The sequence below is a fragment of the Xiphophorus maculatus genome, chromosome 6, assembly GCF_002775205.1.
Source record: "Xiphophorus maculatus strain JP 163 A chromosome 6, X_maculatus-5.0-male, whole genome shotgun sequence".
NCBI lineage: Eukaryota > Metazoa > Chordata > Actinopteri > Cyprinodontiformes > Poeciliidae > Xiphophorus > Xiphophorus maculatus.
Genome location: NC_036448.1, coordinates 2,752,099 through 2,777,383, shown reverse-complemented (window position 1 = coordinate 2,777,383; position 25,285 = coordinate 2,752,099). Strand labels below are relative to the sequence as shown.

Genomic DNA, 25,285 nt, shown 5'->3' with positions numbered 1-25,285 from the left:
TTTAGTTAGTGAGCTAAATGTTTAGCTTGGAAACTAAATATTTAGTTTGGAGTAAAATATTTAGTTTGCAATGTAAATATTTAGTTTGGAAGCTAAATATTTAGCTCTGACTAAATATTTACCTTACAAACTAAATATTCAATTTTGAGATAAATATTTATTTTGGAAGCTAAATAGTTAGCTTGTCAATTAAATATTTAACTTGAAACTGTGACATTTATAAATAAAAGAATAACACGGTGAAAATATGACTGAACAATGAGCAGAACTTTTTTTTTTCTTGTGACAGGCTACATAACCCAAATTTTAGCCATTTAGTTTTCTCTGTAGCTTCACAAACGACAAGTTATCCTCTTTTGTGCTCCACCAGAATTAGCATTTTGCAAAAATGTGAAGTCTTTTCTCTAGTTTTTGTTGTTAACGTATATATCACTTCCATTTAAACATCTGTTTGTCTAGAGCGCTAACATAACGCTTTCACAGGCTTTCATAGGACGTCCTACATTTTTCTCATGACTGCGTAAAAGCTTTGCTCCTTCCATGAATCTGAATCTGCATGCTTCTCCTCCGGTCTAAAACGATGAAAGGATCTGTGAAGACATCCACACTAGCTTCTCTCTACCACCATCAGCAACATAACTTATCACAATGAAACAGAAGAGCTCCTCATCACATGCTTGTCTAATTCAGTTAGTTTTAGTTCAGTGGTGTCCAGAGTCGGTCTTGGAGGGCCGGCATCCTGCATGGTTTAGTTCTCTCCCTGGTTTAACACACCTGGATCAAATGACGGCTCGTTGAAGGCCTTGAGAAGAACACTGACCTGCGGAGGAGGTCATTAAACCACGAGGGAGAGAACTGGTTTGGGCACCGCTGCTTTAATTAGTGTCAGAGCGGGTTTGCTAGTTTTTAATTAAATATTGTTTAGTTTTCATTTAGTTTTAACTTTTAACTAACCAAAGTTTTATTTTTTTCATCCGTTGGTTAATTTTTAAGTGCAGAATTCACAAAGGTCAAACAATTGTATTGTGATTGTATATACATGGATTGGGTAGTGCACAGGTGTCCAACTCCAGTTCTCAAGGGTCGCTGTCCTGCAGTTTTTAGATGTGCCACAGGTACAAACACTGGAATGAAATGGCTTAATGACCTCTTCCTTGTGTAGATCAGTTCTCCAGAGTCTTGCTAATGACCTAATTATTCTATTCAGGTGGTGCAGCAGAGGCACATCTAAAAGTTGCAGGACAGTGGCCCTCCAGAACTGGAGTTTGACACTCCTGGAATGAATATTCAGCAGAAGATGCAATTTTTCAAAAAGAAAAGACAATGTATTCAATTATGGCGTTTTATCACAGCTTTTACTGCTGCCACTTTATGGACTAAGTGCTGCCAGGAGGAGTATGGAGTGCCAATTTGCCAACATATATACAGTATATACTGTATATATACTGTACATATATATATATATATATATATATATATATATATATATATATATATATATATATATATATATATATATCAGTTTGACTGACTCAAACACAAAAATGAAGGCTGTTTTATTTGTAGCTTCAGTATGTTTAAGTTAATTTTATAAATGTATGACATACTTCCAGTTAGTTGAAGTTTTTTCCCCATCACTTGCAGTATTTATTTACAGTTTACAAAAATATTTTTTTCCTCAATTTCAGTTTTCATTCTTTTGTGCCTTTCAGCTAACTGTAGTATTGTTGCGTCTGACATGAGTAAACACGTAAAAGCAGAGAGAGCAGCGCAAACAGAAGAGAAGACCTGTTCCAGCCTGAGGGATTAAACAGTGATGAGTACACACACACACACACACACACACACACGGCTCCGCTCAGCAGGTTCTGACCTGCTCCCTAACAAAGTAAAGCACCTGTAAACTATTTTATCTGTTTACAATGCGCTAAAAGCAGCATTTTTGTCTTTTTCCTGCTGGACTGGGGTGGGTGTTTACTGCTTTTTATTTTTGTTTTGTACAGAGAAATGATGCTTCTATTAAAAAAAAAAAATTCAATTGCAAAGGGAAATAAAATAGATTAGTGGTCTCATGTATTTAGAGTTTCTGGAGGTTTTTATTCCTATGGAACCTCCTGCAGTCCTGATCTGTTGCATTAACATAACAGGAACTCCGACTGAAGCACCTTCTATTCGTTGTATTTTTTTCACTTCTATATTGTGCGATTCTTGGAAAGTTGAGTCAAACACACACACACCTGACTTACCTCCGGGAATCTGAAGTAATTACCCAGAACATTAAAACCAGCTCCAAGAAATTAGCTAGGCGAGGTCATCTAGGTGGAAGTTCTGCTTCCACATTTTTTCACAGTGGAGTCACAAATATCAGTGTTGGGATTTTTACATGATAGACCAAAACAAAGCAGTGTGTCATTTTAAAGTGAAAGCAAAATAATGCATGGTTTTTAAAATAGTTTCCAAATAAAAATCCGAAAGGCTTAATTTGCATGTCTGCTTTAGTCTAGAATAGAATAAAAATAAACTTTATTGTCTTACTGGAGGGAAATTCAAGTCTAACAGCATAATTAAATTCATAAAAAAATATGTCCAAGATTAACAATCACAACGATATTAGCAATAATAATATAGTGTAACAGATTATAATATAAAAATACTGTAACATTATTAGAATAGAAATGTTGAACTCATGATTGAAGGAATATGACTTCTGATGCCATTAAAGCTGCAGTACGTAACTTTATCAAAAAGATTGTTTTACATATTTGTTGAAACTGTCACCATGCCATGGCAGTATAATATGAGACAGATAATCTATGTACATGAAAACCTGATGCATACACATACACACATACATCCCTGTACTTCTTCTTTTTTTCCTGATTTTTTTAAAGTGCTAATAGCCTTTTATTGACAGTTTTTTTGTTGTTAAAAAATCCCAAAAACAAAATATGTTGACCATATTGAAAAACTATGTGTCATTTCTTGGCAAGTCGGTGGTCCACACACACACACCTGCATACACAACAACAAAGCAACCACTCAACCTAACATATATGATTATGGACCATGGGAGGAAGCTGGAGTACATAGACAGGACCCACAGGCACACAGTTTGCATGTCCCTCTCTCTTCCTGACGCATGAAGCCTTGGAGCAACAAAATGAAAACCACAAGGTGAACAGATGGGTGACTGCTTTTAAAGGGGAAGGGTTATATATTTTTTTAGGCACTCAGTGAGATTTTATAGCACAATCGAGTAACTATGTTAACATCAGTTGTTATAAAATGCTGTGTATGTCAAATATAACTTAAAAGAAATTTGACTTCTTAAATTAACAACTACAAATTGGGCCTCTGTCTCGTTAAAAACTCCTACTCTTTCTGAAAATTCCACCTACAGGAAGTCATCACAACATGGCTCCTCTATTAACCCTTTAACAACATTTTTACCAGCGTTATTATGAGAAGCAGCTCCTATGAGCTCATTTGATGCACACTTCCACCAGATGTTTGCTAATTGCTGCTGGCTAGTCTGAAGGAGCTGAGAGGCGGAGTTGTGGGCCAGGGCTGCTTTACCAGAAGGACTCTTGGAAACTGCAGCTCTGAGGAGGAGCTGCATCTTGTAGGCGGAGCTAGGTCCACCCAGGCGTTTTGCACAACTGAATAGTTACCATGGAGATTAAAGGATTTCTCAAGAAATTTGACAGAATGAAAGCAACCCTCCATGAATGTTTTTGATGAGGGAATAACATTACAACATGATGTAAAGCTAAAAAAAAAAGTTGAACATTATTGCTATTAACATATCAATAATTTAAGATAATACTGCCACTTTAAGGCATATTTGGCGATTCCCAAAAAGAAGAAAAGAAGAAAAAAAAACAATGCCAGGAAGTTGGCAGGGAACTCTGACCAAATGATAATGAGTTTAAACTTTTCACGCAGAGAGATTAACTCGGGGTGAAAGTTTTTTCTGTTCTTCCTCCCCTTTCGGTGGCCATGATGTTGACTGATATTTAAAAGCTGAAGTGGTTTCTAAACAGCGCAGAGTGACAGGACTAAATCTACTCCTGCTGCTGCTGCGGACCAATCAGTGCGCCTCCGTCCTCTGACACGGGTCCAGCCTTCCTCTTCCTCCTCCTCCTCGTCTCTTTTTTTTAAACTTCACGGTAAAACATAAAGACCGTCCTCAGACGGCCCACTCCTTCACCTCCAACCTCCAGCGGCACTTCTGCTCCTCTGCTTGTGTGATTCATCCTAAAATAAAACTGTGAGTGACCCGTTTGCTTTGGGTTCTGAACATTCGGTTCAGTTTTTGTTACAGAATGATTCTGATGATTACTTCCAGAGTTCTGACTTTTTCTGATCATCTGCTGCTTTCTTTGGGCTCTTTGCTTGTGCGGGATTCGCAGGATTACTGCGAGATTTTCCAGATGTCTGTGTGTGTGTGTGTGTGTGTGTGTGTGTGTGTGTGTGTGTGTGTGTGTGTGTGTGTGTGTGTGTGTGTGTGTATGTGTGTGTGTGTGTGTGTGCGTGTGTGTGTGTGTGTGTGTGTGTGTGTGTGTGTGTGTGTGTGTGTGTGTGTGTGGGCGCGCGTGTTTTTTTTGGGGGGGGTGGGTCTGGGATTGCTGGGACGATCGCAGTGTGAGAGCAGGAGGTTGTAGAGGTTGGGGTCAGTTATTGGTGCACATCTTGGTGTCTTTATCCGCAGTAAATCAAATAGAGTGCAAAATACGGTTAAAGTGCGCAAAGTTCTTGAATCTTATATACTACTCGGGGGGAAAAAAGAGAAAAGAAAAAATGCACTGGAAACTGGAGTCTGTTTTTATTTTTAATGCATATTTCATATTAAAAATAATAAATTAAGTCTGAGATTAAGAATGAATGAGTAAATTTCATGCATGCTCTTCGCTCCATGCCCCCTCAGTGTAACTGCAGTGACTGTTGATAAAGTGCATTAGTCGCTGCAGTGGAGACAGCGGGATGGCCGCGCTGATCGATCTGCGGAGATCTTACAGGAAGTCCGCTTTCCTCTCTGAAACCTGAGCTGGATGAGCTGACACTCAGCTGAGCACACTCCTCTGTAATAACAGTCCTTAAGGTTATTATGACATGTGTGTTTTTCTGATCAGCTTGGCGCACATCATGCAGCCTGACTCCGTCTGCTGAAGTAGACGGAGTCAGGCTCTCAGCAGCTGTAATCCCGCAGACGTGTAATCTGGCTCTTGTGTAATCACGGAAAAGACAGTCGGTATAATCTCTGAAAAGTGAGTACCGACACTCACTTTTCAGTTTTTATTTATTAAAAGTCCCAGACTTAGTAATGCTTATTAACAGAGCCGGCCAGACGAATACGCAACTAAGCCGCTGCAGGAAGCCTCCAGGCCACCGGGGGGCGTCCGAGAGCTCCTGAATGACACAGGAAATATCTCAGCATGTTTTTTTCCTGTAATGTTATTTGCAAAGCAATCTCAACGAGTAATGGACTATTTTCACGTTAACACGTTCAGATTCTGCAACACTCTACTTATAATAAATAATATCTGACAGGATGAACTAGTCAACTCAAGAAATGTATTCTTGACTCATTGTTGTCTTAAATGTTCATCAATCTGTGGGCCCCACAAATTAAATTCTACCGGGCCCCATTCAGTCTGATGGGAATCCTAAGAGCTGCTTAAAAAACAGATGCGACTTTAAAAGGTTGGTCAGTCTCATCACCATGGCTACAAGGTGATTAGCCTGTTTGTTTGAGCACAGATGCTGATTACATATCTGTTGATAGCTTTATAGATGTGGATCTGTCCACATAAAGATGTGGATATACTGTAGCTTATGCACTATAAGCTATATAGGGTTATAGCTTACGGCCCGGAATCAAAACAGGAAGAGTTACTTTTTACACTTTCAGGTGTTTATTTAATAAAATAGTACAGATGGAGCACTCATCTATGATTAAAAAAAGCAATATTCTGATTTATTTAGCATTTTCATCAAACAAAATATTTAATTCACAAGTTAAATATTTAGTTTGTAAATTAAAGATTTAGTTTAAAAAACAGCTGAATATTTAGTTTGCAAATATTAAATGTTTAATATTGAGCTCGAAATTAAGTATTTAGTTTTTGATTTCCAATTTTGACTTCCACTGATTCACGTCCTGCTAAAGATCCCCCTGGCGGCTGAAGAAAAATCCACAGAAAAGCGGCAGCTGGCTAAAAGCCACATGGTTCAAAGAGTGGGAGAAAAGTAGCGGCTGATAGTCCAAAAAAAATCTGGTAGCATTTTTTCTGTGTGACAGGCTAAATCAACCAAATATTGTAGTTCATTTTTTACTGTGTAACTTTACAGTCGGCTGCCCATGCTCATCATCAGTATGAATATCATAATAAATTCATAACTTTTAGTGATGCAACCGATCCCAGGGTGGAATAATTTTCCAACAAATTACATTAACCCCTTAACTGGCGGCAAAAAAGGCAGAATATTCAAACAAACTAGATTTGTCCCATGGATGGGATACCGCCAGCTAATGGGTTAATGAACTGCAACAGTAAGAATTAGATGCACCAGTTTGAAATGAATGCACATCGTCTCTAATTAAAGGAGGGTCAGAATTATACATACAGGCTCAATTATATCCAAACACACCCACCTTTATTTTGATAGCACTTGGTATAATTCTGACCGTCAGCTCGACCTCTCTTCCTATCTAGCTCATTCAGATTGCGTTGATCCAGTTTTTAAAAATGGCCGCTCCATTTTAGTAGAAATGAGGTCGGCTCATTGTAAAACTTCAGTGTTTCTGAAACTTCCGGCTTTCTGTGTTTCAACGCCGGTTTGGTGTGCTTTTGGTATTATTCTCCTGTTGGAGCTCCTGGATGACAAACGTTGGTTTTAAAAGGTGGAGCAGCGATACAGGCAGTAACTGGAACGTCCGACAGTCACAGCAGTATTATCGGTCAGCAGACAGCACTAACCAGCACTTGATGGACTTTGATTAAGGTCACATTTTGGGTTTTCACCGGTACCTCAGAGACCCACTGGTTCCAATATGGGGTTCCAAAACTTTTTTTTTGGGTGGGACATCTTTTATCATTATTCATTTATCATTTTTCATACCCTGTTGGTGCGGCCAGTGCTAGTTCACCTCAGCAGTAAGTGACCAGATAGGACACCTAGAGCATTTTCACACAAATGTCATTGTCATGTGTTTTTTTCAAAAAGCCACAACATCCTCAAAGGTGAGCAAAGTGTTGGGCTAATGGCGCCGTGGCCAAGATACAATAAATCAAGTTTCACTTCCAGGTTGTGACCAAAGAATGTTAGCAGCTCACTTCTAATGCACACTAACGTTGTTTTTATTTGTTCTTAATACCCGACTGATGCTTTTGCTCATTATTAGGGACGCACTGATCACCTTTTTCACTTTCGATTAAGATAACACTACCTGAGGATGCACTTATCCCCAGCAGTGGGGAGAAGTGAGGTTTTTCAGAACTGACTTATCTAGTTTTATAAAAGCACCAAATATTCAAATAAGACAATAGATCACAAGTTAATAACTGATAACCACAGCAGGTTCCGCTCTCTCTGTTCTTCACTACATCCCCTGTTTATGAGCGCTGCTCAGGAAACACATCATGACACCGATGCTAAAATAGAACCTACTTGTCACTGTGTGCTTATGCTGGCTGTGTGTTTTCTGACTCTTTACCATCTACCCTGCCTTTAGGTTCACAAACATCTATGTTCTGCAAATTCTTTCCAGGCTAAATCAGCTTGAACTTTAGTCTCTCCTGCATCTCCATGTTTTCCCATCTCTCCCCTCAGAGCCATCATGGTTTCCCACAAGGAGTTTCAAGACGCGGGGAAGAGCCCGGGGCTGCAGGTGTGGCGCATTGAGAACATGGACCTCAAGCCCGTCCCCAAAGGGCTGCATGGCAGCTTCTACACGGGGGACGCCTACCTGCTGCTCTTCAGCACCTCAGCACCGTCCTACAACATACACATGTGGCTGGGTGAGACTGCAACACACACATAAAACACACATAAAACCCCAAGATGACTGAGAGAGCTCCTGCAGGACAAAACGTATTCTAAGTCTGCCCTGACTGTAGATTTTATGATTTCACTATTCATTTTCTAATGCAATGTTTATTTCTTGACATTGACTAACGAAACTATTCATAGCCATTTGAACATTTTCAAAGAAAAGACAAACAGGACAATGATTCTAAACATACAGCCAGAGCGTCAATGGAAAGGCTTACATAAAGGTGTCAGAGTGGCCCAGTCAAAGTCCAGACCTGAATCCATTTGGGATTTGGTGGCATGACATCACCTTCTTAAATGAATGGCCCAAGTCATCTTTTTCCAGAAGTTTTTTTTTTTGTCCAAAAATGACATAGGCCAATATTTTGGGATGGTGACCATATCTGAAATTTCCGAAGAATAATAGGCAGAATATTTAATATTCTGCCTATATATATTTGCAGCTGCAGCAAAATATAGTTCTGCAGTTCTGACTCTGGGGGATTGAATACAAATGCACACCACACTTAAAAGAAATTTAACACCATGGGTTCTTTTTCTTACTTTTACTTTAGACCAATGCACAACTTTGCATCGGTCTTTCACAGTTTATGCATTACAGTGCTTTTTAATGTCTTGCTATGATAATTCTAAATTTCACTTCCTCTCAAAGGTGATGCAAGTATTGTGCATGCATGCAACACAGTGCTTACACACAAAACAACCAAAACAAGATGAAATAGCAAGATGAACTTGCTATTTAACTTGCTATTGTATTCTCTTTTGTATCCAGAAGAGGATATAAAACATCCTCTTTTGTATGGCAAGCTGAAAAATTCTACCCTGAAAGTCAGAGCTGCTTGTGAAATTCCATTAGCATTTTCTCTTCTCTGTGGTTTTCATTTTCCGCCCCCCCAGCGCAGCCAGTCAGGTTTAACTTCTCTGAACATTCTGAACTTAAACCTGGAGTCAGTTGTTCCCTGAATACTTCAGCTGCAAAACAAGAACAGGGACCCAAAAACAGAAACCGCTGTGTGTAATGCAGCAGGAAAATGTCTTTAAACCACAGAAATACAAATAAAGTCTGGTAAGGTGGAATAAAGCAATGTGTCATTCAGGATATGTTTGTTTGGTTAATGTGACTAAACCAACCTGAGAGCAGCCGTTTGCTCTGAAAGAAGCTCAGTCCTTCTGAAACACAGAGAGCTGCTGTCTCTGTCCTCTGCAGGCAACGAGTGCTCACAGGATGAGAGTGGAGCGGCGGCCATCTTTGCCATGCAGCTGGACGACTTCCTGGGCGGTGGGCCGGTCCAGTACAGGGAGGTGCAGAACTATGAGTCCAACACCTTCCTGGGATACTTTAAGTCAGGAATCAAGTACCAGGTGAGCTTCGCTCTCTGACTGGGCACAATATTATCTGGCTTATATGTATTTTAACCCGATAATATAAAACATGTTTGTGTTCTTTTCAACATTGTTTTCACCTTTCCTTTGTTTTTGATCCTTTCAGCTGTTAATCAAATACAATCAATAACTTTCTTCATTGCTTACCTGTTTACACACATCTTTTAATAAAAAGTTGGAACATTTCCTGGCGTGGAATAAAGCAAAATCCTGAAACAGTTGAGTGAAAATCAAATATGTTGAGACGTGACCTTCATTAAAATAATTTCGTAATCCTGTATATTTGCCTTAAATAGCTGTTTTAACTATTTTTCTATATATGCATGTCTTCACATTTGGAAATAATGTTGAAAACCTCACTTAGGGTTCATTTGCACTCTCATAATCATTACAATTCCTGTTTCTCACTAATGTCCAGCAGAGGCAAAATCTCTGCTGCCTTTTGTTAAGAAAAGAACTTAGGAGATCGAAGACTGCATTTTCATCTTATAACTACTGAAGCTGTTCCAAAAATGATGGAAGTCCCTTTGAAGTTGAGTATTTTAGAGATAAATAGAAGGACCATCAACCTTACAGAAAATAGAGGGAATAAATCAGTGGTTTTCAACCATGAACCAAGTTATAGAGAAGTATTTCACTATCAGTTGGCACGAGTGAGGATTGTTTTCGAACTCATACCCCCTCATCATGGAAACAACATGAAGAACCGGCATTCACTAGAACACAAACTAATAACACTCAAACAAATATTAAAAGTTTTTCATATTTTACACTTTATGTAAAAAAAAGAAATATATTTTAAACTCTAGAACAAAGATAAAAATAACATACAAATAAATTCAAATAAATGAATTTAAATGATAAATTTGATAACTCTTTGGTATCATTTGCGAGACTGTTCTTTCCTCTTGGACTCGTGCTGATTCTCTTATGTCACAGCCACAAACGTCACTGTATTTTATCGCTTAAGTCTGTCACGTATCACGTTATAAAGTAGTGTTACAGCCCTCCCCCCCCCCCCCCCCCCTTTTTATGAGGAGGGGAGTAACACGACAGTCACAATCATTTGACAGAGTCCAGGTGAATGTTGTAAAAAGGAGGGATTTATTGATAACGAAAATCCCCGAAGGCTCACACAAACTGTGGGGGAGAAACGGGCGGTTAGGGGGGTGCCAAATCATAGAAAATAATAAAACAAAACAGGGCCTAACTACCGTCTGAACTAAGGAAACAAAAGAAAACAAAAACCCTGCTTATTTTATCTAACAAAAGTTTCCACCAAAACTTTACATGGGTGGCACCCACCTCCTTTCCTAGTGTATCTAACAGAAAATACACCTACGTGATGAAATGTACAGGGTACCCCAAAATTTACCTCGCCCTCTAACTCCCACCACAAACCTTCCCACAAAGAGCAACAAGACATGCGTCAGGAAACAAAGCCAGCCGGCAGCTCTCCCCAGCTGGGCTGCTTAAATAAGGCCTCCCTGCATGCTGATTGGCCCATAGTTGATGAGGATCAATCAGGGGAGATTGACAAGTAGTAATACTTCTGTAAAGTGGGTGGAAAAGGATGCCTTGTTTTGAAAACTAGAAATCTGAAAGCTGTAGCATGCATGGGGGGATAAATACAAATGCATGCCGTACATTTCATCTTTTTATTTCTTAAACTATGCATCATTTTTCTTCCAATTATTTAACATGTGCTTCTTCTTTGTGTTGGTCGATCACATAAAATCCCCATGAAGTTCGTGGATGTAATGTGATGATGTGTGTAAACGGCCAGGTTGTAAATAAACTTGTCTACAAGGAAGCTGACAAGTGGCAGTTATTTTTTATTTTTATCACACAATGTAAAGCATGTTTTCAATGCTGATTTATTGCTAATTAACAATTATTTACTAAAAGGACGTCCCATCATCCCGGCATCATGCAGCTCATCAGTCACAAAACTTTATGTTCTATAAATAAAACAAAACTTCAGCACTGAGTTGACGACTGAATAATGAAGTAAATCTCTTTTTGTTTTGACCTTTTTGCTGCTTCTAGTTAAAGTTTTACCAGGTTAAATAAAAGGGAACAAAATTCACATACACTGTGAGAGTCAGAATGACCAGTGGAATGAAAAAGAAGAAGAAGAAGCTATGATCAGATGACCTACACATAATTACCCTGTTTAATGATTGCTATGTCTTCTGAACTTTGGCACAGAGGAAGTTATGATTAGAAGTTCAGAGAACACGCAACACGTTCCGCTGAGAGCCACTTCAGCTTCGGGGTGTGTCTGATTTTGATTGGCTTTAACTCACCCAACCAGCTAGTTCAAAGGGGGACATCTGAAGCACAAAGCCAAACCACTTTTACCAGCCATGTGTTTCTCATTCAGACACACATGCACACACAGTCATGTTTTCATGTCTTGTGGGGACTTTACATTGACCTGCATTAATTTTCTACAGCTTAACCCTAACCCTCACGTACCTTACTCCTAACCCAAAAACTGCATTTCCCCTCAGGGGGATCAAGAAAAATGTCCCCACAAGGAGCAGTGGTCCCTACAACCTCACATTGTAGACAGAAATAGGTTCCTATAAGGATATAAAAATCTAGTTCACACACACACACCCACGCACCCCCCCCCCACTAGTGCACGCATTTACACACACACACATGCACACGCCCACGCCTGCACACACACACACACACCCACACACACACACCAACAAACTACACCTACAAGCTGAGCTTTAGCTGAATGCAATTAGTTCAAATTCTTGTTTACTACTTCAGTTGGAGTTTGGAAACTGAGCTGCACATGTTGGTCCAGACGTCCTTTCACAGTGAAGCAACAGAACCAAACTTCATCAGCTTTTCCAGGGCTGGCAACTCCATTGTTGGGAAACAACAGGGGCTGCATTGTTACCGTGGAAACTTTTAACAACCACACAGCGGGAAGAACAGCATAAATCTGGTGTTCATTTGGAGGTCCAAACAGCGAATGCCTCTGAATTTAGTAATCCGTCTCTGGTTGAAGGTCTGACTCATGCCACAGAAGGCTCCACTGAACCAGCCACTGAACTGCATGCTTCCCTTTGTTGTTGTTCTCATGAAATGACAGCTTTAGTTTCCATCAACCTCCGCTGCCAAAGAAGTCACACTGCTCCTCTCCAACACGTCCCATCAGGAGCTAATTTGCATGTTTTCTAAAACCTGGTTTTGCTATGCTACAAAAGTAACTAACAAGTAACTGTTGAGCTACAGCTAGGAGCTCAACCATTGCTTAACATTGATTTTAAAAGAGTACTAATTCCAGACTATTTCACTTATAAGAAGAAATTTCCCCCATGTTATAAGTTAATTTATCTGCCTAATTTGGTTATATTTATTCTGTAGGGTAAAAAAGGTCCTGTGTTAATGAAAAGCAGCAGAAGGAGCCATCAAACAAAACAATGTGACCGGGGAGCTAAAATATACTGAGGAGAGAGTGGGTATAACAGAGGAGTGAAGCAGGTGTGGGAAAGTGAAGGAATGATGAACAGCTGGGACAGGGAGCAGGATGGTCAGCTGAGAGTGAGGTAAAGAAGAAAAACAGGGACAAAACACAAACTGAACTAACACAAGGAATAAACTAAAATGACCAGATATAAGAAAGCAAATGAGAGAGAAATGATCAAAACAGAAAATACCTGAATCTAAAAGTCCAAACATCTACAGATCAGAACCGTGTGACTGAGTGTAAAGTGCTCTGAATGGTCGATGTGGCTCCTGTTCTAATAAATTGTTTATTTATTCGATCATTTTTAATCAAGTGTGGTTAAAAGTTGAAATTTTATGTTCTGTGGTTGAAACTGATACAATGCATGATATTTGCTTGATGATTTTGATGATAACATTTGACAAAACGGTTATTTTATGGCATAAAGCTCTTTGAACTGCCTCGTTGCTGAAATTTGCTCTACAAACAAACTTTATTTAATTTGAAAGAATTCTTCTCCCACCACAAAGTACGTGTTTGGACCGTGTGATGAGTTTGGAATGCTCTCCAACATTCAGCTGTGACTTTCTTCTGCAGAAAGGGGGCGTGGCTTCAGGCTTCAAGCACGTGGTGACCAATGACATGAACGTGAAGCGCCTGCTGCACGTAAAGGGCCGCAGAGCCATCAGAGCAACAGAGGTGGAAATGTCCTGGTCCAGCTTCAACAAGGGAGACTGCTTCATCATCGACCTGGGAAAGGTGAGAGTCCGTATGATGCTTCTGAATGTCCAGCCGGATAAATGATAACTTCATAAGTTGTTCAGAGTATAAGGTTTTATGACTATCATTTTGGTTCTACTGGTGGTTTTTTATAAATTTAAAGTGAAAGTGTAGGGTTTTTGAGATTTTTTATATCCATCCCCTGACTTAGACCTTTTCTGTGATTAGTTGGAGGGTTGCTTAGTCTTCATACTGTAGTGGTAACCAGGGATACAGAGGAATCAGTGAATGGACCTTCCATACTCAAGTGTCTTTGAGACACACAATGCACTCAGGTGATCTCCATTCACTTATTGTGAGACGACTAGCACTAGTTTGCTGGACCTCTGTTGAATGAGGTCAATCACTGTAAAGGTGAATGTATACATATATATATATATATATATATATATATATATATATATATATATATATATATATATATATATATATATATTCTGAAATAATGTCATATTTAGGTCATGTATGATCAGACCACTCCGGAAAAATGTGTTCCGGATTCTTTAAGGATCCAGAACACATTTTTGCAGTGATATGTCTCTCCACTGGCTTTCTTTCTTTAAAGAAATGCTAAAAACCACCCACTATCTTCCCTTAAATAGTTACTTTCTTTACTTTCTCTCTTTGAGGTGAAAAAGACTAAAAACACCCACTATCTGCCTTCTAGATAGCTACTTTCTTTACTTAAAGGTGAAAAAAGATTAAAAGTAGCCAGTATCCAACTTTTAGATAGTTACTTTCTTACCTTAAAGGTGGAAAAAGAATAAAAATACCCACTATCTACTCTTTAGATTATTATCCTTACTCCCTACTTAGTATTAACCTTAGTTCACCAGCAGTCTGAGCCTGTCCCAGCAGAAATAAATAGAAAGCAAACAAACAAACAACAACAACAAAACCCAATTGAAACAGTCCTCACTGTTAAGGTTCTTATGGATCTGGTCAGTAGCCAGTCATGGGGACGAGACCTCAGACTCCCTTCGTTTGATGTGGAGGTGGACTGAAGTCAAACTCCTAATGTATCTGATCTCCTGTCGCCCTCGATCTCTCCAACTCGCTGGATCCTGTTCGTGACGTCAAAGAAAACTTTCAGTTTTCTTTAACAAAGAGTGAGGAAAAACTGTTTCAAAACCCAAAGAACCAGAGAAAGAATACATTCTTAATCAGTATTTATTCAAAGGCTTTACAGCATTTGAAGTCTCTGCTCACTGAACACAGTCAGGAGAAAGAACCTGGATCAGAACACAGCATACAGTTTTATAGGGAGGGTTTCACTCCATTCACATAGCTTGACAATCTACTTGGTTACAGAACAGATTTGAAGCACACGTATCTTCTTTCACTAGAGGAGTCAAGCACATCATGAGGGTGCAATGTAGAAACAATTTAATAGAGAAAGTCTTCTGACGCCATTTCTCTCATCTTGGTGTGACACCAAGATGAGAGAAATGGCGTCAGAAGACTTTTTTATGGGAATGTTCATTACACAGGAATCATTATACTGCATTGTTTTACTTATAATCATGTGGTGATCTTAACATTTTCCACTACAGGGGATAAACAGTTTTGCAATACACTGTATCTGGTGTTGAATAAATGTAATGTAATGTTTCAATTGTTGATTTTTGTGTTTTTATGATGCACTTCGAACTGCTTCGTTGCTGAAATGTGCTATACAAATAAAATTTAATTGGATTATATAATTTTGAATTAGGGAAAAATTGGACGGAGGGTGACGGCCTGTTACTCTACACCCAGAAGGTCTTTTGACTCCTAAAGTCATAAATGATGCTACAGGTGATGCTCCTGTCTTCTTGTCTTTCCAGACAGTTGAGGGTTCAAACATCCTTTCCTCTCTTTTTCTCCCCGTCCTGCAGGATGTGTATCAGTGGTGCGGCAGTGAGTGTAACCGTTTCGAGCGGCTCAAGGCCTCCCAGGTGGCCATCGACATCAGAGACAATGAGAGAAACGGCCGAGCCAAGGTGCACATGGTGGAGGAGGGAGGCGAGCCCTCTGACATCATAGAGGTGAAACATTCTCACATTCCTCTTTTTTTTTTTACCCCATTTTTCCTGATGAACCACATCGAGCGTGAGCCTCAAACAGGTTCGTTCTGTGGAATTAATGTTGGTCGGCGTGGGAACGGGTGGACACAAAGATGCTCTTTGTCTCTGTGCCAGTTCTGTGCCACGGTTACATCGTAAACAATTCCTTTACATCGCAGAGGAATAATGAACCCGAGGACAGGAGGGAAGTTTGAGATTGATCTTTTTTTTAAGTTTAGTTTTGATCTGGCTGATGTTAGAGGGACCTCACATCAACCAGTCAAACTGCTGCCATTCTGCTGATTTCCTGATAGAGACAAAATCACAGTGACTGACTTTTCAGCTTGTTTGTTCAGGCTCTAGGATCCAAACCCACCATCGCTCCCAGCACTCCTGATGATGACCAGGTGGACACCTCCAACAGGAAGAAGGGCGCCCTCTACATGGTAAATATTAAACTGACTGTAAAGTCTAATAACTGCATGGAACCTCCTAAAACAAAGCTGTTTTACTCTACTACAGTCTACAAACCACAGATTTTCTGTTTGCATGTTCAATGAATTTTAATGTGACTGTGTGTTGTTGCTCTTCAGATCTCAGATGCCTCTGGCTCCATGAAGGTGACGGCTGTGGCTCCGTCCAGTCCCTTCAAACAGGCCATGTTGTCCCCTGAGGAGTGCTACATCCTGGACAATGGGGTGGACAGGAACATCTTTGTTTGGAAGGGTACCAAAAGTGTTCATATCTTGATGATGTAGCAGAACAATTATGAAAGCGACACTCCTGGGTTTAAATCCACCCATCATTGGCCAAAACACCTCATTAATGTTGGACTATTGTATCTTTGATCTTCAAGCTCGCCACATTAGCTTGAGGAGCAAAGCTGCTTGATAAGTTTGACTGACAGTCTATCAGAAAGATGAACATAGCAAATTTAGTTTAATTTGAATTGAATTTACTTGGTAGGGACAATGCACATTAATTGACATTTCTGGAAAAGCTCCAAAATTAGGCAAGCATTGCTCATCCACCTCATTTGCTTTTGCCGCTCCTCTCTCATCTGTCTGACGATGGAGTCGCGGATATGATCCTTGTCTGTTATGATCGATGAAAGAGATGGTGTGAACTTCTTACTTCTCACTTTTTTTTTTTGGTAAAGCTCTGCCTCCAAGAAGACCCCTTTAGAACTCTTTCGGGATTCGGGGTCAAAATTCACACATTTGAGTGTTTGAGATGCTAATCAGGTGACCGTGTTGTGAAAACCAAAGTCTTGCTGCCACCGTTGTACGTCATAACAACTGTCCAGAAGTAATAATTAAGAACAAAAGTCCTGCCAGCTGCACTGTATCTAAAACCAGAGGGGACAGTTTTGCAAACATGCAACACCTCAACCAAAAAAAAAATATGAACAAAAGTCTATGAAAAGAATAAATCACAGCTAACATAACGGAGCTGCTACAATTCTAGAGCACAACTTAAAGTGATAGTAAAAATCCAAAATAATATGATTATGACAATGATGAGTGGAAAGCCATACATGAACTAAAACTACATTTTAGTTCTTGCTGTCTTTTTTTTTTTTTTTAACGAATCATTTAATTAAATTAGAATTGCACCACAGTATAAACTAATGGCCTTCTCCTTTTAACTTTAACAGGTCCAAAGGCCAATGCTTCTGAGCGTAAAGCCGCCATGTCTGCAGGACAGCAGTTCATCAAAGACAAGGGTTACAGCAATAAAACACAGGTAAGGTCCCTGCATGCCTAACCAGTCAAAAACGTCCCACAAAGTGTTGATAAGCTAAAGCTAACAGTCAAGTTACACCTGCAGATTCAAGTCCTTCCTGCCGGAGCAGAAACGACCTTGTTCAAGCAGTTCTTCAGCGACTGGAGGGACAAGGATGAGACAACAGGACCCAGTAAGGCCTACGCTATCGGTCGCATCGCCAAAGTGGAACAAGTGCCTTTTGATGCCTCCACCTTGCACACAAACACAACCATGGCTGCCCAGCATGGCATGGTGGACGATGGCAAAGGCAAGATCCAGGTAGGAGTGTGTTTCTAAAAGCAACCTGGCACAGAGAGTCGGGTCGCCAGCCTGTGTGAAAAACAGGGTTATGATAGTTTTTGGTTTTTCAGGATAGTTTAGTTTAATTTTGCTGTTACTTTTTGTTTGTCTAATGTCATTAGTTTAACTAGTTTTAAGAGTGTGTTTTCTTGTTTTTATTAGTTATTATTAGTTACACTGCAAAAACACAAAATCTTACCAAGTATTTTTGGTCAAGCTTCTGGTGAAAATATCTTATTACATGTGGAATAAGACAAAACTAATTTACAAGTAACTTTTTAACATGTCCCAGCTTGTTTTAAGTCAATAATTCCTTAATATTGATGAAAACGTACTAGCTCTATAGGCAGATTATTTCACTTACGACATGGGAAAAATGTGTTGTTATAAATAATCTGCCTTTAGCTACTTGTAAGTTAGTTCTGTCTTATTTCAAATGTTCTAAAATATATACAGTATTCCAGAATCTAGAGAAAAATACTTAAAAGTTAACTATAATAACTTTGTTAAAAAGTTACTTGTAAGTTAGTTTGTGTTCTTGCAGTGTAAATATTATTTAGATTTAGCTTAGTTTTTTAATGTAGTAGTAGTTTTAGTTTTTCATATTTTGGTTAATTATAAGGTGCAGAATTCAAAAAGATCAAACAACATGTCTTTTTATTATGATTATGTATACATCAATTAGGTAATGAATACTGAACAGAAGATTTCATTTTCACAAAATGTCTTTAATTACAGTTGAACAACTGTAATGAAAGACATTAAAGACATTGTTAAACACAAGTCAGTTGACTTGTGTTTTCTCTCAGCTTTTGCTGTCGTCATTTTGTTCTGCCGACAGCTCACATAAACTGCCTGTGTGGGAAAATATATCAGTTTCACCTCAGTTTGAGATAGATTATTAAATACAAAACCAAAGACTATTATTTCAATCATTTCTGTATGTTTTAGTTAGTTTTATAAATGCCCAACATAGTTCCAGTTAGTTTTTCCCCATTGATCATTGTTTTTATTTATTTCCGTTAACGAAAGTGTTTCCTCAATTTCAGTTTTCGTTATGCTGTTCGTTCTCGTTAACTATAATAACCTTGGTGGGAAAAAAAAACATTCTCTGGTGTTCAGATCTGGCGAGTGGAAGGCGGGGATAAGGTCCTTGTGGATCCTGCTACTCACGGCCACTTCTACGGCGGAGACTGTTACCTCATCCTCTACAGCTACAGACAGGGGAGCAGGGAGCAACACATAATCTACACCTGGTGAGGAACTGGAACACAGACAAAGTTAGAAATGCTGGCGATGCGTAGGAGAATTCCTCAGACTGTGTGTGTGTTCCTCCGTCAGGCAGGGGCTGAAATGCACGCAGGATGAACTGGCGGCTTCAGCTTTCCTCACAGTGAAGCTGGATGACTCAATGGGAGGATCCCCAGTTCAGGTTGGAACACGACACACACAGACACCTCTTGGCTATGCAGGCAAACAGAGCATACTGGTATCTAGTTCTGAAAGTCATAGATCATAATAACAAACTACATTTACAAAAGGGGCAGTGTACAGCTCAAACAAAAATGTCACAGTTTGATGCACTCTACCAGATTAAGCTAAGTTGCATCTGCAAGTCCCTTAAAAGATAAGGGAAGATTTTCTTTTTTTCTAATGAAAAATGTGATTAAATTAATATTATTTTGAAAACTGAAATTTAATGAGACATTAAAACCTTCAGAGGACTGAAAATATGAAATTTGCTTTATTTTTAATGTATTCACCCAACTTTAGGTACAACTTGACAAATAGCTGTAACTTGATAAGGATCACATAAAATAGAACTCTAGTGCCATACTAATCTAAAAATCCAGTCAAATATTAATTGTTTTTATCTTGTAACCAGGTTGCTATGTATTGCAAATTCTTTGCTCAGGTCCCTCTTGAAAATGAGATCTAGATCTCAACGGGGTTTACCTGATTAAATAAAGGAATATTTGATAACACAAACAAAAATAACTACTGCAGATACACACCAGAGGGCAGTGTGACTTAAATTTTTAACAAACTATAATTTCACAATAGCGTTTTAAAAGAACACCAATGTATAAGAATTTAATTCCTTAGTGATAACAAGTTTTAAAGTTATGCTAAAATAAACCTACTCTACTGAGTTTTTATGTCTTGACTCATTTGATGCAGGACTTGTTAGCTTCATGTAATGTATAATCATTTAACAACCATGGCAACAAGTGAATGAACAGTGAATTACAGGCATAAGAAGAAAAATTTCAAATAAACAGAATATTGAGTTGACTGCCTTTGTCAAAGTGTTCAATGACATCTGCATGCATGCAAATATGAACTGTGGGGAAACCTATCACAGTATATCATGGTTCTGTTGGTACCATGACATACTACTGAAACGACCCTCTGATCCAGTACATGACTGGTTTGAGTTTTACCTAAAGAACAGACTTCTTTGTGCCAGTATGTGATTTTTCATCAGACAGAAATCATATGAGGGGTACCCCAAGGTTCCATCTTAGTGCCCCTCTTATTTCTCCGCTCGGATTATAAGAAATAATGCAATTAGTTACCAGTGTATGTAGTGGGAGTAGTGATGGACTCAGGCTTGAACCTTCAAAGTCACATAAAGACAGTTATAAAGTCAGCCTTCTATAACCTGAAGAACATTTCCAATATGTGGAACTGCAATTACTGCAACTGTGACCCAGTTGCAGTAACTAGAGAAGCTGCTGCCCTCTCCTTTGGATTAAATAAATAACTTAGTTCCACTTATCCACAGGTGAGAGTGACTCAGGGTCAAGAGCCTCCCCACCTGATGAGCATCTTCCAGGGCAAACCCATGATCATCCACAGTGGCGGAACTTCTCGTAAAGACGGGCAGTCACAGGCCGCTGCCACTCGTCTTTTTCACATCCGCCAGAGCTCATCCGGTGCCACACGGGCCGTGGAGGTGAGTTGGTGTGCAGGGATGATGATTTATGGGGTGTAGCACAGGTTCTAAGTTTTCTTTACCTCCGCTTCAGGTCAAGGCCTCTGCTTCCAACCTGAACACCAATGACGTGTTTGTGCTGAAATCCCCGAAAGGCCTGTTTGTGTGGCGAGGCGTAGGAGCCAGTGAGGAGGAGATGAACGCAGCCAAGCATGTTGTGGGATTTTTGGGTGGCAGTCCCAGCAATGTGTCAGAGGGCAAGGAGCCAGGTGGGTATCAAAGTCAATGTAGGCAGATAAAGACGATTTAATGAGATTCTTACCAGCCGACCAGCTCTGGTTCCTTCGATGGACAACTGGCTATCAAAGTTATTATAGTTAACTAAAACTAATGAAATAACAAAAAACTGAAATTGAGAGAATATTTTCATTAACTGAAAAAAAAAACACGGCGATTACTGGGGAAAAATAACTAAGTGGAATTATATTATGCGTTTATAAAACTAAATATATATATATTTTTTACCAGTCTTTCGAACTGAAATGACTGATATTTTTTTTGCTCACACAAGCAGTTTACCTCAACTGACTTGGCTAATTACTTTACTCCATACTCCTCCTGGTGGCCACGCTACACACAAAATTTTGACAGCAAAATTTGGGAGAAAACACTAGTCAGTTGGTTGTTCAACAATAATTTAATACATTTTTTGAAAATAGAGTCTTCTGTTCAGTATTTACTACCCAATCGATGTAAACATAATCACAATACACAATACAATACATTGTATAAAATAATAAAAGACAGAAAAACAAAGAAATAACAAGAATAATTTTATTACACATATGCTTCAGGTCTGGTTTTAATTTGACTAGATGCAGATGATTCATCTAGTCTACCAGAGCAAGAAGGCTGTGATTCATTTCCTGTCATGAATACCACCAGGTCATGAACTCCTAAACCTAACCCGTTTTTTAATGGGTACCGAGATGGGAGCCAGGGACAGTCTTGGTGTGGAACAACAAAACCAAAAGACAACATGATTTTATTTTGAGTTTTATTATGTTGGGAATTGAGGCATGGGGCCAGGAGTGAAAGAAGGACTTAAAAGGGGCAGTATCATGTAAAATCAACTTTTTTGAGCTTTACGTCATGTTATAATGTTATTCCCCAATCACAGACATACCTGGAGTGTGGCTTTGATTCTGTCATGCATGTTTGAGAAATCCCTTAATCTCCATGGCAGCCATTCAGCTGTACAAAACACTTGGTTGGACCTAGCCCCGCTTTTGAGGCGCAGCTCCTCCTCAGAGGTGTAGTTTCCAAGCTTCTGCCTCAGAGCAGCCTTCTCCAGCTCAGCTCCTTTAGACTAGCAAGTAGCAATTAGCAAACACCTGGTGGAACTCCACATCTGCTGAGCTCATTATATGATCTACTTCTCAGTAAGTAACTTGCTAAAGGGTTAATAGAGGAGCGACATTTTGATGACTTCCTGAAGGCGGAGTTTCAGAAAGAGTAGGAGTTTTTAAAGAGACCCAATTTCAAAGTGGTAATTAGGAAGTAAAATTTCTTTTAAGTCATAATTATATATATGACATTTTTACAGCAGTAAAAGGTAACATAGTTATTTAATTGTGCTTTAAAATAGCACCATATACCTGGAAAACACATTACTGCCCCTTTAACAAATATGCTGACATGACTATCTTTGCATTTGGCAAGTGCAGTCCCATTTGTCTTGTGCTAGACATCTGACCAGCAGTGCAGCAACAGGTGAGGGTGGGGCAGTGCTGTGTTAGTCAATGCTCCATATGAGAAAGCTCTGGTCAATCCAGTCCTTTTTTAAGCGTCTCACTACCTGAGGACTTGAACTCATTGGACTAGCATAAAGAAAAATTACATACCTTCAAGCAAGCAGATAGTCGGCTGCCCAGACGGAGCAACCTACTTTCAGTTGACAGCTGTTGTTTTTTCTTCCTTTCCAGCTGATTTTTGGTCTACTCTGGGTGGCAAAAAGGAGTACCAGACGTCAAAGAGCCTGCAGAGCACAGACAGACCTCCTCGTCTGTTCGGCTGCTCCAACAAGACCGGAAGACTTATTGTAAGTGGGAAACAACTTCCTTCATTTTTATCCGGAGATGCTAAATATATATTAGTTAAAGACATTTTATTATTGAGCTATAATGCATTAGTAAAATCTGCATGCTGTCAATCTGAGTTTCCATTTGCACTGGTGCTCAGGTGGAAGAAGTGCCAGGAGACTTCACACAGTCAGACCTGGCCACTGATGATGTCATGATCCTGGATGCCTGGGATCAGGTAAGATCAGAGTTTTTTCACTCCTGAAATGTAATTTTAGCACGTAAAGCTTCACAGACTGTGCAGAGTCATGGTTTTGATTTGAGCATCGCACTTGGCCGTAGGCTGCCTGATTGAACTTTTTACTTATTGTGTCTCTTTGCTCCCCGCAGCTCTTCCTTTGGGTTGGCAACGAGGCGAATGCAGAGGAAAGAAGCGGGGCTCCCAAAATAGGTTGGTTACATTAGAGCTGTAAACAAACACAGAGGGGATTCTCTTCTGTTAGGTGCTCTGAATGAACAGCTGGGGTGGCTCTTAAATGAAAGATGATAAATGTATCATGTTTTGGTCATTCAGGCTCCCTAAAGAATTATCACAAAGCTAAATTTCACGTGTAAGATGTGTGACAAAAATAGACGATTCTTTTAAAATTGCTGGAAACGTAAGTAGTGTGGTTTTCAGGTTTTTGTTTGACAAAAGGTTGCTGTAAGATGTGCTGATTCCACTTATTTTACATCCGTCTTATGTTAGATTCAGATCCAGGAGGGAAACCCAGATTCCCCCTAGCGTCACATTGTAGCTCCTAACTTCGTGGACAGAATAGATATTCATGCTGGGTTTGATTTGTCTTAGAAGTCGAAGTTCAGAGCTGAGCCTTGAGATGACATGCGTGCTCTGCAAATAAACTGAATTGACTTGATTAAGACTGAATTAACTAGATGTTAAAACTTAATTTTAAATGTCTAGTGTCTGCAGAGTAGAAGCTATAAAATTCTGTTATTTTCTCTTTTCACCTCTCGTATCGCAGCCAAGGATTACGTGGACTCGGATCCGTCTGGTCGAAAAGGACTGCCCATCACCACCATCAAGCAGGGGGCGGAGCCTCCCACGTTCACTGGCTGGTTCCAGGCTTGGGATCCCAAGATGTGGGACAAGGATCCACTGGAGAGCATCCGGGCCCATTTCTGAACACAGAACTCCAGCCTTGTCCTTTGCACTCTGGCTCATTATCTTTCAGCTCTCCATGTTGCAGATTAAGTCCTGCTTTATTCAAATACCTAAGTGCCAATAATAATGTTACCACATTTATCAGGTTCGCTCAGCTTACAGTCAGAGTTTGTTGCCTTTGTATAACAAGGGATTATAATACCTACCAAGAACCTCAGGTAAACGTAAAACAAAATGAAAAAGAAACAAAAATAGCACATCTCCTCTGTTTCTGTGTCCTGCCGGCGTCAGTCGACAAACCCGCCACATCTGTTTGTGTCTTGTTTAGTATGAAAAGGTTGTGCAGAACACACTCCAGTTACATCCTGCATTTCTTTGTTGAATTTCCTGCTTGTGAATTTTAGGACCCACCGTGTGACATTTGTAAACGCAAAGTGTGTTCGATCCCATTTTAAACGATCCTAAAATGTTCTTGCGAATGGCTTTTAAATAAAACTTTGTCGTTGAAACCTTTGGGTATGTGAACATTTTAAAAGACGGGAAATTCAAATGTCACCAAAAAATCGGATCCTGCAACATCTGCCAAATAAGTAAATACATAAAAAAGGAAGACAACACCTTAATCTATATCCGCACTGTCCTTTTGAAGGCAACCAGACTCCTCCTGTAATCTGGAACAAACTTCCAGAAACCTTTAAAGATGCTGAAACCCTGAGTTTCTTTAAACCACGGGAAAAAGCTATTTGTTTACACTTGCACTCAATTAATATTAACTGAAACATGAATTTCAATCTTATGTTCCATCTTTACAGCATCTTTATTGCCCCACTCCAATGCAATGTTTTTTTGTTTGTTGTTTCATATTTTCATCATGTAAAGCAATTTGAATAGTCTAGTTGCTGAAATGTAGAAATGTATTATACAAACAATTTGCCTCGCCTTGACACTTATACCTCACTTACAGCATCTCAACGCGTATAATCTACAGAAAAAAAATGTTTATCCTAAAAAAAAACTGGCAGCTCACAGTGGGCTGAATCCAAGTGTATAAATGAGTAGAAAACTGAGTGGAAGGTAAAAGTGTGGCAGACAAAGGTGTACACAAAGCAGAACTAACTTCAGTGTTGATTTGACTGTGCAGTAAAGACAATTCAGGCATTTGGTGCAGATTCACAAGGCATGGACTGGAGTCAGTGCTTCAAGAGTCCACATTTTAGCCTTAGAACAGAGAAGAACATGAAATTATAAAACATGCTAATTTTGATGTATATACATAAATATGAAAGCTGGGGGTTT

General features: G+C 39.4%; 1 protein-coding gene across 1 annotated transcript; it reads left to right on the top strand.

Annotated features, from left to right (window-relative positions):
* Positions 1–4,162: 4,162 nt before the first annotated feature.
* Positions 4,163–24,502, top strand: LOC102217170 (adseverin-like). Its single transcript, XM_005802351.3, has 17 exons — positions 4,163–4,270; positions 7,834–8,021; positions 9,263–9,417; positions 13,511–13,672; positions 15,571–15,720; positions 16,095–16,184; positions 16,332–16,464; positions 17,396–17,484; positions 17,569–17,784; positions 18,928–19,061; positions 19,147–19,237; positions 20,594–20,764; positions 20,838–21,012; positions 22,729–22,844; positions 22,985–23,062; positions 23,215–23,275; positions 23,850–24,502. Exons 2-17 carry the CDS (start codon positions 7,841–7,843, stop codon positions 24,008–24,010), a joined length of 2,163 nt encoding a protein of 720 aa, XP_005802408.1. The 5' UTR covers positions 4,163–4,270; positions 7,834–7,840; the 3' UTR covers positions 24,011–24,502.
* Positions 24,503–25,285: the final 783 nt, after the last annotated feature.

Bases quoted from the DNA above. Each gene is read 5' to 3' on its own strand.
- LOC102217170 (XM_005802351.3), top strand. From the start codon at position 7,841: ATGGTTTCCCACAAGGAGTTTCAAGACGCGGGGAAGAGCCCGGGGCTG. The intron at 8,022-9,262 runs GTGAGACTGCAA...TGTCCTCTGCAG, and splicing joins CAACATACACATGTGGCTGG to GCAACGAGTGCTCACAGGAT. The intron at 22,845-22,984 runs GTAAGTGGGAAA...ACTGGTGCTCAG, and splicing joins ACAAGACCGGAAGACTTATT to GTGGAAGAAGTGCCAGGAGA.